This window comes from Chanodichthys erythropterus, chromosome 10, assembly GCF_024489055.1.
Source record: "Chanodichthys erythropterus isolate Z2021 chromosome 10, ASM2448905v1, whole genome shotgun sequence".
NCBI classification, from domain to species: domain Eukaryota; kingdom Metazoa; phylum Chordata; class Actinopteri; order Cypriniformes; family Xenocyprididae; genus Chanodichthys; species Chanodichthys erythropterus.
This window is the reverse complement of record NC_090230.1, coordinates 50,695,406-50,708,706: the sequence shown is the minus strand read 5'-3', so window position 1 is coordinate 50,708,706 and position 13,301 is coordinate 50,695,406. Positions and strand designations below refer to the sequence as shown.

Genomic DNA, 13,301 nt, shown 5'->3' with positions numbered 1-13,301 from the left:
TGAACCTAAATGATTTTAGCAAATGGCTGCAATATAACAAAGAGTGAAAGATTTAACGGGGTCTGAATACTTTCCATATCCACTGTATATATATAACATTATATTTATTAATGTATTGTTATTATTATTAATCATAAATAAGATATTATACTTACAAAATATTACAAAACTAACACTAATGTAAATGAGAAATTTAAGACATTTCCTTCAAAATCAAGCCTTTAAGAAACAGCTAGCCAAAAAATTACAGATTTATGTCGTCCTCACCCTCGTGCAGTTCCCAGTATTAAATTATTTCTTTCATGAAACACATAAGTCCTTTAAGCAGCTTTTCTATTCAATTAGAATGGATGGTGATTATAAGTGCCAACCTCAAAAAAGACCATATGACTTATTCCACTACATTCTAATTCTACTGAAGATTTTGTTTGATGAAAAAAAAAAAAAAAAAAAAAAAAACTTTTATTCCCTAACAATATCCTCCTCAATTTTTGGAACTTTTATGAGATTGGTGGTGCACTTTTGAGTGAATTATTCCTTTAATTTCTGTGTCACTAGTGTAACCAAATAGAATTGCATTGTAACATACGTAATATGTACAGACACACACATAGGTGTGTGTCTGTACATATTACGTATGTTACAATGCAATTCAAACAATGAAGCTTGTCCAATGCTTCAACAGTCTGATTCCCAGTACAAATATTAAAAGTTTTCAGTTTGCAACAGGAGAAGACTGCCAGAGGCTTGACTTCAAGCCACGCTACCTTCATTATTTAATTGCTGAATGCATTTTGGACGGCTGTCTAATCTCAACAGTGTCTCCAGTTTTTAAGAGTTCCCGTCACCTGTCAGCTTGCCATCCATGAATTCTGATTTAGAGCCAGCAGGGCGATGACAGTTCAGGCACTCTGCGTAATTCAGAGCTGTCCTTAGATCCGTCACATTAAAAGTGTCCTCGCCAGACTCCACGCAACAGACTGCGCTGCACTATCTGTTAAACAAAATGTGGCAGCCAAACTTGCAGCCAGGATGGCGGTAGTCCAGAAGGAAGTAGACTACAGGGGGCATGTGATTGACGGCTGTTTTAGGGTCAGTGCGACAGACTGTTTTGTATGAACCTTGTGATTCACATAGACTTGTGTGTATACGTGCACTAACCTGCCAAGTGTGAAGGACACGCAACAATGACAGCTTTACAAGTGACTGTGCCTGCAGAAGTCGTAACTTTTATGTTCTCTGAATCCTGTGAGAAAAACATATTAGAATTGATTAAAAGACTGAATCAGACTGTGTGTGGTTTAGACTAACTGAAATGGCAAGGACACGGACACATTGTGGGTCGGGTGAATGTCCTGGACAAAGCGCGATCCAGGGGGTGGGGTTGTGTTGTGGGTCTCCCTCGGTAGAAATTGTGTTCCGGGGGAGGAGAAATAGGAATGCGGGGGCACGTGGTGCGACTGCAAAGGCACTTTCACTTTCGCGATCAAAGGAGCAGGGGCTCAAGCCCTCCCCAAATAGTTTTAGATTAGATTCCAATACACAAATAATCAGATTTGGACTGACAGTGTGAACGTAGCCATAAAGCTATCCCAAACAGATCTCACTGCTGGCCAGATTGAAATATAAATGAATACCAACTGTTACTGTATGTACAACCCCCAAAGGTGCTGCAGACAGAAATATGAGTGCTGCAGTGTACCATTTATAGATACAGTAACTATCTGTAAAGGAGACCAGCTACCACATTCAAGTAGAAGGCAAAACACATGGGCAGATCATCACAAAGAACATTATCCTGGGCTATGGGACAGGGGGGCACATTTAAACAGGTCTTTATGCTGCTGGGACCCACATACATTCAGCATTTTGCCTAGGCTCTGGAAATTCAAGATTTGGCTATTCATACTGTAATACATGCAACTGACAAGAAGCTTTTACTGATGGATCTATTAATATTTGTTAATGAAAGTTATACCTACACTGCAGTTCAAACGTTTTGGGTTAGTATGATTTTTTTTTTTTTTAAAGAAATACATTTTATTTATACTTTTTTTTTTTTTTTTTAGCAGGAAACATACTGTAACAAGGTTAGTAGATGTGGGAAGAAGGAGGCGGGAACCGGCGAACATTCAACAAAACTTTAATATAAAATAAACAAACAAAACGAAAGTAATGCCGGCAGACCCTCGCGGACGTCTGCCGGCCACACAAACATAATAAAACATAAAATAAAGTCCAGGCCTGGTCCTCTCTCGTCCTTCACTGATGTCGCTCCTCCTTTTATGCCTCCGGAGCTCCTCCGTGAGAGACTCGAGGCCGGCACGCCTCGCAGGTGACGCTCATTATCACTCGCGTCACTGGCCTCGCGCCGTTCCCTCACGGCTCTCGCCCGCCCTGCTCGTCACATACCCCCAACGCCCCTCGCAGGCCGGGGGGTACCTCCGAGACTGCGCTTCACTCCCCCCCGGGGCCTGTCTCGGCGGCCGCAGCACCTGGGGGTAAGGACAGACGAGACGAGAGAAAGGAGACGGAAGCAAGGGGAGCGACAGGACGAGAGAGGGGAGAGAGGAAAAAGAAAGAAAAAAAATGCTGGGTCCGGCTCCCAGACACACTGCCGCTCGGTCCTCAGCCTGCCAAGAGGCTCTTCTTCGCGGTGCCATGCGGTGGCACTGGACGCTCGGTGGACGGCCCGATCCTCGACCGCCTCCTGGCGGCCGGCGATGGCTCCTCCGACTGAGGGCAGCCGGCAGCGAGTCCCCCGTCCCCTGCTCCTCCCCTTCATGGCGGACGGCAGCAGGCTCCGGCCCACGGCAGACGGCGGCGACTCCTCCGCTCCCTCCAGGTCCAGGACGGCAGCCACCCCACCTCGTCCCAGGAGCACGGCATCCGGGTCTCCGTTCCACCTTTCACAAGGCTCCAGCACCACCGCCTCGGGCAGCCTTTCGCGGTCTTCACTTCCGCGCTGCCCGAACTCCGCAGCACCGCGATCCCCCTCAGCAGCGAGGGCTCTCCGACAGCATGTCCCTCCTTCCTCCCGGGTTTCGGCACCAATGTAACAAGGTTAGTAGATATGGGAAGAAGAAGGCGGGAACCGGCGAACATTCAACAAAACTTTAATATAAAATAAACAAACAAAACGAAAGTAATGCCGGCAGACGTCCGCGAGGGTCACACAAACATAATAAAACATAAAATAAAGTCCAGGCCTGGTCCTCTCTCGTCCTTCACTGATGTCGCTCCTCCTTTTATGCCTCCGGAGCTCCTCCGTGAGAGACTCGAGGCCGGCACGCCTCGCAGGTGACGCTCATTATCACTCGCGTCACCGGCCTCGCGCCGTTCCCTCACGGCTCTCGCCCGCCCTGCTCGTCACACATACATTTATACTGTTACAAAATATTTCTATTTATTTACTACATGCTGTTCTTTTGAACTTTCCATGCATTAAAGAATTCCACAAAAATATTAAGCAGAACAACTGTTTTTAACATTGATAATAATGTATCTTGTGCACCAAATCAGCATATTAGAATGATTTCTGAAGGATCATGTGACACTGCCTGGAGTGATAATGCTAAAAATTCAGCTTTGACACCATACATTTTTAAATTGTAATATTTCACAAAACATTTTTCCTTTTTAGGTATATTTATTAAACTATTTTCACTATTTCTATTGTAATTTTGAACAAATAAATGATGCCTTCAGTAGTGTATGTTCATAGTTGAAAAATATACATAGGAACCAACATAAAATTTATTGAGGTTGTATCTTCATACATATGACACAAGACTTCTAAAAGATAGAGAAATGTGAACAAAAACAAACAAAAAAGTACAAATAATTAATATTTTACTTATAAAAAAATTTAAATTAAAAAATTAAAAAATAAAATTAGCCGTTTAGCTAATTACCGGTATCATGCTAACTTCTTCAAAACTCTGATTTTCTCATTTTCTGAAAAAAACAAACAAACAAACAAACAAAAAAAAAAATGTTGGCCATAACTGTGTTTTTTTCTGTTTACAGAGCCACAGATGTGTGATTTCCCTGAGGACCTATTTTATTGAAATCTCATACATGGCCCCCAAAATAAAATATAATAATAATAATAAAAAATATTGCTACAACACCTTTAAATATTATATGTGACACTGATGATAGCAGTTAGTTTTGACTGACTATATTCAGGTAATCAAAAAATGTGCTGCAGGTGCGCCTCAACCGAATAGTGAAGACTTTTTATCATAACAGACTGTAACATGTTGCAGACCAGACATGAACCTATGTTACCCACATGAGCACCACAGCTCAATGTTCCCAGAGTTCCCATATGCTATACGGTGCTCACTTTCCATGTCATACTGTAGCTCTAACACTGATAGTAGTCAATGAGTTCATTTTGATAAACAGTGGGGGTGAGTAAAACTTTCTACTCAGGCATGTCAATGTAACACCATTAAGATGGCTAATGGATTTTACTTCTCTATGTGTGAGAGCAATATTATAACCTAATCCCCTGACGTGAGGCTTTCAAAAGATTTTGTGTCACCAATTCTCAAATGCGAACAATCTAATGGAGTGGATTTGATTTAGGTTATCTAAATATTTTAGTCATGACAAGCACTTCAGCGTATAACAGTGCATTATACAGAAATGGAAAGGAAGAGGCAGTGCAAAACAAACTAAAAAAAGGAGGAAAAACGAGAAAAGCACACCGCAGGACCCATGTCTTGGTATCTGAGTAGTATCTCATTTAAATGAATGGAACTTATCACTCGCACCGCTGGTGGAGAAATGCTCGTTATCTCTATGTCAACCTTGCGCTGATGGAGTCGTTACCTGACATATGGTTGTTACGGCGGCACCCAGCCGAACCCGCTCCGCTCCGATCTGCTCCACCAGTTTCTCTGACAGCTGCTGAGTGCCTCCCTGTGGAGAGAGATGGGCATCACACTAGGGTCAACCACAGCTGCTGCTCTCAATGCACAAAAAACACAATACCACCTCCTTACAGATGTTTATGCTATGCCACAATGCTCCACTGGGCTTCTCCTCTGCCAAAAATTATGCTCAAAATGTGTGGTGTGCAAAAAAAGTGTCATGCTACAGTGATAGATCTGTCACTGCACGAAAAGCACAAAAAGCCCCACAAGAACCATAAAATGCAAATCCACATTCAAAAATCACAGACTGATGTTGAAATTTCAGTCTATATCTCACTCTTTTTATAATAATTTCATGGTGTTTTTAGTACTTTTTGGAGCTTGACAGGCCTTGATTACTATGTTATTATATTACAAGAACTGTTTACTTTGTGTTCTGTAGAAGGAAACAATCATATGTGCATGAGAGCAAATCAATACAAAATTATTATTTTTTTCTGCTGAAAATGACAAAACAAATTTTTTGCTGAATTATTCCTTTAAAAGCTGTTGGTATTACAAAAGCTGTGCTTTGAAGCAATGACTGGCCTCTTTAGGAACTGAAACTTGCATTGTTAAATAACAATGCAGATAGTGAGAATTATCTCTGCGTCGTTCATCCACCTTATCGCTCTCTCTCACCTTGACTCTGAACTCCTGACCCGAGCCAGGTGTGGTCTCCAGGAGGCGTAGGGTGCCCCCTGCTGCAGCGGAGTACATGAGAAAGTAGAGGAAGGAGACCTGAGAGGCTTCCAGGCCGAACACGATACGGCTACACAAGGATATCTCCTCTTTTATCTCTGTAGGGCGCACAGGGACAGATAGATAAGTATCGACAAATGTCAAAGGGCTGTTTTGCACAATGCAGTGAACTAAACATGGAAAAAATGCACAATGCTCACGTGTGGACCAAATATGTTTTTCCATGAAGGAGTAAAGCGTCATGCTGTCATAGAGCTCGGCATTAGGAGAACTCATTGGGTCTTCAACTGATATGGCCTTAGTGAGATGGTCAATCTAGGAGATATACACATAGTCCACTTGAAAAAGTACACCAGTGAGGGCCGCACTTTATACTGAAATAAAATCAATATCATGGTATGGCTTAGTGCGATTGCCATATCAGCTGTGGTTTAAGTAAATATATGTGCTTTTCAGAGTGAAGTGTAACATTTACACACTTGTAGTTCATGATACAGTGTTAATGTGAGTCAAGCTGCTCTGAGTCGCTGTGAGCTACACATTTGTAAATGAATATACAGTGCCTTCACGTTGAAAGCAGCAGCCCATTTATTTATTTGCCAGAAAAACTTCAAAATAAAAGTTGATAGTATACCATTTGAGTAATTAAGCCATAAATATTTGTATAGTAATTTTACAGTATTTTTTAATTATTATTACAATGTATTTCTTGTTTTGTTTAATATATTTAATAATAATCACAATAAAATCATAATTATTATAATTTTAAACACCCATAATCAAAAACACCCCAAATATTCTAGAATTATTCATTCTCTCCAGGATTTTTCCTGAATTAAAAATATTTTGGTGGCTGCCAAAATTAATCTTTGTCCCACCCAAGATTTATTTTATCATTTAATGTGATGATACCTGCCATTCCACAGTACTGGTACCCGCTGATGGCTGCTTTAAAACACTATCGTGAGTGTTTGTATAAGCAGTCTGTGAAGAGTGTCAAAGGTTTCTATTTACAATTCATTCTACAAATGCATATGTGATGTGATCTGGGAAAACCTGTCAGATGTCGCGATGGAACGTTTTCAGTAAAGTCAAAAAATAGGTTTAATGTAATTTTTTTTGTCAAAATTGGGTTTTCATTAAATTATCATTCTATAACATTTGTCTATCATCTCTGAAAATATCTTGGCAAAATTTGCCAACTAAGTGCAGAAAAATAGCGATTTATAGTGGCAAGGATTTCTTTAATGTTTAAGAACACACGTAGGTTATATATATATAAAAAAAAAAAAACGGCCATAGCTTTCCCTCTCTTAACACTACAAAGACTATTAATGGTATTTTATTCATGCAAATTTCCTGCCAGTACTGTATAAACTACGGCATGCAAAGATATTTTTTTCCCAATACAACGTTATCTTGAGAAGGCGGAGCACAAGAGAACAATGGAGCTATAGTGAACACACGTTCTAATTATATGTATATTAGAGGTTGAATTCAAATCAAATACTGCCAAACTGCCCATACTACTTCTGAATAGGATGTTTACTTCATAAAATGTATGAAAAAATGGAAATATATGGTTCAGATCACTCAAATAAACGGAGGCCCTTAAATGGTCAGATATGGAGCTTGGGTATCTTCTAGTGAAAAAGTTTGGTACTGCGCCCAAACAAAATCTTACTGAAAGCTAATTTTTTTAATATTTCAACTTAAAATTTGGTTTGTTGACATTTTTGGCTTTTATTTTCTCATAGTTTAACAGTAAAACATGCTTTGTAATATATTATTATAAAATATAAACAATTATATTTGTACATTTTCATAAACTTAAACTTCTATAACTTTTTTAAAATTTCACTTTCATGATTGATTTCACTTCTACAATAATCATACTAGTGTCTTTAAAAAAAAAAAAAAAAAAAAACAAGACCAACCTTAGGTCTATTAGGACCTAAGGTATTATTAACCTGTTTTTCTCAGAATTTCGTTCCTGAAAATTAGAGCATTCAGCCAACTTCAGATAACCATAACTTTTGTTACAGACAAGCTATGAAAGAAGTTTTGGAAAGGGCTTGAATCCAGCTTTCATATGGTATTGAAACCTGTGATAGGTAAAATTTCACCATGTGATGGGTTTTAGCAGATCACATCACATATGCAATTAGGTCAGCCTCAAAAACAACTCAGTCCATTCCTTTTTAGCACTAATTTTGCACTGCGTGTCTTTAGTAAATCCAGACAGTAGTTTTTTAACGCCAAAAGAGGGTTTGCGCTGGTTTAAGCTGTTAGTAAATCTGGCCCAATGTCAATAAGAGAGTGTAGACAGCTTCATTGACTATTACAGGTTTGCGTAGGAGTGTAGCTTTGTGTACCTTGCATTGTAATTTACAGCTTCAGTGATTATAATGACAATGATCTTTGCTAACGTCCTGTATATAATATATATTTTACTACAAATTGCAGTTTCTGGATTGACAACCGCACCAATGGACAGAACAAAACAATCTGATGCTGTATGTCAAATGATCTGTGCATTAGGTCTTGGAGTGTAAATGCAAAATAATAGACCTGCCTCTTTTTAATGTAATGGGTTACTTTGTTGTTCATTTTATTACTATCTTTTAAAATCAGTGACTTTGTGACTTTTTACATAAAAATGTACATATTTTTAAATATAAAATAGTTCTAAGCACTTTGTTTTATGATCTGTCCTGACAGTGATTATTTTTTTTTCATTTAAGGAATAAATAGGATGAGATGAGTTAATATTATGAACTGTTTATTTGCATTTATTTTGGATTTTTTGTTAGTACTGGGCTCACAGTTCATGTACTGTACCATTTGTGTGTGGATGACCATGTTCGTCCACCACAACTGAAAGTCATTTTTGACCCAGGAAAAACCCTGCTTTCCAAAATAGAGCTGTTCAAATCATCTGTTGACACTTCCTGTATTTTTTTTTTTTTTTCAATATTTTTCATCACAATATATTGCAGAAAATCCAAATAATTTAAAAATAAAGTTTTTTTTTTGTTCCCAATTTCGTGCAGCCCTAATACCAGCAACACATTTCTATTCTTATTAGTTGAGCTTCAAACTACCATGATGTCAAAATTGACCAAGAGATTGGAGAAAAAAAAACATTAATCCATTCAGTACACTTAGGAATAGCAGCTAAAAAGCTTTCATACATCTATACAGGTCTGAGCATTCTAAAAGATTTATGGCGTATGCTCATGGCTGAACGTATAAGGAAAATATGCATCTTAAGTACCGCAATGAACCAAAGTCCATTCATCCATTAAGATATGAAATAATGGCTATTAGTCACATTCTACTACTCAATAAAAAAAGAATTATTCTAATGTGGACTGGCACTTTGTCAGATGAGATTGTGCCGTTTCTCCTACCCGCCACAGAATCTGGGTGAAGTCCAGCAGGATCAGCGGGGAGTATGATGGGATGCTAGAAGCATACGTTTTGATTTTAGCATGCGGACCACCCATGTGATGCACCTTCTTGCCCTCTGTGTATTGTGGAAAGACCTCCACACCAAGCTCTTGAATAAGCTCCATGACGTGGGTCTGTGAGCTACAGGAAATAAAAATCAAGAAAATTGCGAGTAACCGTGTTTCTGCACACATTCGGATGTCTAAAGGCAGAAAATCAGCTTTTGTGTAATTGGATGAAAATTCTGGTTGCCCTCGTCGAATGCGAAGGCTTTCACAGCCCCAGGCAACAGCTGTTTATTGAGCTCTGTGGACTCTGAGAGTAGCTTAGGGTATTTTTCTAAGTTTGGTTAGTGGATTGCACCAATAAATGCTTGAAAACACTTTATTTTTGTGCTTTTAGGCTTAAACAAGCTTTTGTGATGTTCCAATTATCGCAAAATAAATAAATAAACAAACTATAGGGAGACCGAAGCTAGTTGTCACAAGGACTTTATTTCAGTTAGGGCTGGACGATATGGCCAAAATTTATATCACGATATAATTCTAAATTTCGGTCGATACGATATAATTCCGATATCGATATGAACTATATAATAGCCTCAGAAAAACTGCCAAGAACGGCCACAATGGATGTCTGTACCGCACCGAAACCGTGACCCTAAAAATAGGACTACTGTCAAATAAAAATAAAGAAAATAAGAACAAACAATCAAACTACAAGCAACATCACAAATAAGTACAATAAAGCAAATATTCAAATAAAATAAACAGTGCTTTTCAGGTTTTTCAGGTATGTAACAGTAGTTTTCAGGTACAGAAAATGGATAAAGTAATCAAATATAAAATAACACTGCATATTATCTTTACTGTATATAAGATGAATCATTATTGAAGTTACAAAAACTATTCAGTCAAGAGCAGTGAGTGATTTCTTTGTTATTTGATTTAACATTAAAAACAGGCAGCAGGAATAGTTTTTTTCCCTTTAAGACAACCAGTACATATACTGTTACACATGCGCTGTCTTTCTCGACTGTTATACGTTCACTTAAGACATAACTGACTATGTTTGCTAGGATACTCGACAAGACGGGCATGTTGACATCATTTTTTGTATGAATGTGGCCGTCGAAGCGCAAGACTTGAAAGAGAACTCAGTATTTGCGCGCTGTCTGAAATAAGCGTGTGCGCGCTTCGGATGAGCGCACACAAATCTTCTCATAGCGCGTGCGAGTTCTCTCTCTTTCGCGACTTGTTCTTGAAGGTTTAAATCAGCAAGGCTTAAATGAGTTTAGTCAGATAGCAATGTGTGCTGTTCAGGTCTCACCTGCGCTCGCGCGCTATCAACACCCGGGTGATGACGGCGTAAATGACTGGACATTAGAGCATACGGCACTAACGTTAGCTGTTAACAGTTTACAAAGAGTTACTGTTTTGTCCACGCTTTTTGATTATAGTTGTTGTAACGTTTTGCGCATCCATCGACTGAAACATACATTATCTGAACTCTGTCTGTTTTCCACGTTGCTATTTTAAACAAACCATATTAACCAATAGATACGCTGATGGCAGCGTGTCTCTGTGGTGTACGTCATCACGCAAATAGCCAATCTTGTTCTGCTCTTTCTAACCGCTGCGCCTCAAGTCAGTGAGAAATGCTGTAATGTATATCGAAATACCGGAAATGTGTTTAAAAATCATATCACCGTTATCGAAAAGAACTATATAGCGATATATATTGATATTGAATTATTGTCCAGCCCTAATTTCAGTCAGTATGAGGTTTTGAATCAAAGGTCCAATGATTACACAAAAATGTTGTTTCAAAACCCTGTTAAATTACTAAATACATTCATGCTGTATGTGCTGAGTAACAAGCAAATAACACAATACAACCACACTAAACATTCCAGCAAAAGTTAATTTCATAATAAAGCTAGTCATAAAGGCTCAGTCCCATAAGTGTATACATTTTACAGTGTACAGTACATAAGTGTATACATTTTATTATTATTATATTTAAGCAAATAGATTTTAGCCAGCTATGTAAATCCCACTCTCACTCACGCCTACAGACAATTTAGTGTCTCCATTTCAAAAATCCTGCATATCTTTGGATTGTAGGGGAAATCGGAGCACCAGGAGGAAACCCAAAGGGAGGAGCACATGCATGTGTGGATTTGTAGTGATTTATTTTTGTAGTCATAATTATGAGATTAAAAGTCAAAAAGTCGAAATGAGGATTTAATTTGTCATAATTATGACGTTTATGACATAATTTTGAATTTTAAGTCATAATTTTGACTTCTCATAAATAGATGCCTTCATTTCAACTTTTTAAAATATAATTTCGACTTTTCTTCTCATTAATATCTGCCTTAATTTTGACTTTCTGTCACAAATAATTTGGTATGTCATAATGACTTTGTTCACTCTCTCCACACGCCAAATAAGAGTTGTCTGCATACAGTGACATTACAGTTTTTCTCAGTCGCTTTGGTACATTTCTCGAATCAAACTCACAATTTGCAAAACAGTAAGTGCATTTCTCAAAACAATTTGTATAAATAGCAAAACACCATGGATAACCTGCAAAAGCCACTCTCTTACTCAAAATCCTTAGTTCATCTCTCAAAAGTAAATATCTGTGTCAATTAACATGTCAGTGCCATCAGAATGACAAGTCCTTGTGTCATTGTGTACGGATAAGACAGTCAAATTGTTTAGTCATGTTCTCAATATAACCGTTTACTCTGGAGGGACGTTCTGATGGAAACTATGGCTAAAGTTTTGATGACAATTATTGTCAATTATAAGTTACATCTTAGTGTATGTGTGAGTGTAATTGCAAGAGAATGGAAAAGATTCAAATTTACTCTCTTACTGTTTGTACTGTATTTTATTGACAGAACATGTCATTGAGTCATTGAGTCATGTAGTTATTGAGTCATGTCATGTCGTCAAGATGGGAGCAATTTACCAATTCAGGACAGATTTAGAAAAAAGTCTAATGGAAATATAGAAAGTATAGAAATATGCTTGACATATTATGATAACTTGTTCAACCATTTTGCATGTAAAGACTTATGCTATGAGCTTGTGCCTAAATGTTGTGGGGGGTGAGACTATTCAACAGAGACCCAATATAATACATTTTGATCAACATGACATAAGCAACTGATAATGTAGGAAACAACAGAGAATTGTACATAATCATTTGCATGGATGTACCAAAGCATTTGCAACTTGTTCAAAGAAATGAGAAACTGCTTTTTTGATGTGCACAAGTGACACAATGATGTGAGAATTGAACAGGTAGTTTTGAGAATTTCAATTCTGATCTGAGAAATGTACCAAAGCGACTGAGAAAAACTGTAAAACCCTTCCTTGAAAAATGCAATAACCATCACCACCACCACTGCTACCATGAAAACCTTACCTGGACACCCACTGTCCACCCATGTCCCACTGGTCAACGCCATTCGCGGCTGGTAGGTCTTCACTTACAGTTCTTCCCCCGACACGGTCTGTACGCAGAAAATAGAAAACAAGAAAATATGAAATGCTCTTGTTTAGCATAGCTATGCAAGTGGACTGCAGACATATGCAAGTGGAGTTCATTAAAGAGAATATCTAAGAAAAAAAAGTATGTTTTCATGCGAGCGACACACCTCTGGCCTCCAAAACCAACACGCTGAGTTTCGCGTTTCTCTTTTGCAGCCTTCGAGCCGCGCTGAGTCCAGACAGGCCAGCGCCGACTACAACTACGTCAAACTGATCTTCACTCATTCCTGCAGCGGGTTGATCATATGGCTCGAGAAAATGTGTTGCACAGGCGAATATAACACCTCGATTATACTGCAGGATAACCAAGAAAGGTGAAAGTTCGGCTTTTTGATCCACTGTTGCTTTCCATGAACGTACTTGGCACTTTACCCTGATAAAGCGGGTCGCTATCTGCAGTGGGACACCGGAAGAAATTCAGACCTCCCACTTGTGTTTAAACTGATTATTCTCTCTATTCTACTCTGTTCTCTCTTTTTGGAATTATTCTCAAAAGAAGTAGGTTATGTGGATAGCCTACTTTGTTTAGTCACATTTAAAAAATTAATGTAATTGCATTAGACAACAAAATATCATATGGCATTTGCAAACAATGTAAACTGAAACAATATGAACAACAATATGAAACAGCAAAAAAATATATAAAATATAGAAA

At 38.4% G+C, this 13,301-nt stretch overlaps 1 protein-coding gene across 1 annotated transcript in view; it reads right to left on the bottom strand.

Moving 5' to 3' along the window:
* The window catches only part of si:ch211-127i16.2 (probable flavin-containing monoamine oxidase A), a 61,152-nt gene extending 48,129 nt beyond the window's left edge, over positions 1 to 13,023 (bottom strand). Inside the window, exons 1-7 of the mRNA XM_067399402.1 lie at positions 12,754 to 13,023; positions 12,522 to 12,609; positions 9,041 to 9,221; positions 5,828 to 5,942; positions 5,568 to 5,725; positions 4,843 to 4,932; positions 1,162 to 1,246 (exon numbers count right to left, since the gene is read on the bottom strand). Of these exons, the coding sequence (XP_067255503.1) occupies positions 1,162 to 1,246; positions 4,843 to 4,932; positions 5,568 to 5,725; positions 5,828 to 5,942; positions 9,041 to 9,221; positions 12,522 to 12,609; positions 12,754 to 12,871 (835 nt within the window). The 5' untranslated portion in view covers positions 12,872 to 13,023. The remainder of the gene's footprint in view (positions 1 to 1,161; positions 1,247 to 4,842; positions 4,933 to 5,567; positions 5,726 to 5,827; positions 5,943 to 9,040; positions 9,222 to 12,521; positions 12,610 to 12,753) is intronic.
* Between the last annotated feature and the right edge of the window lie 278 nt (positions 13,024 to 13,301).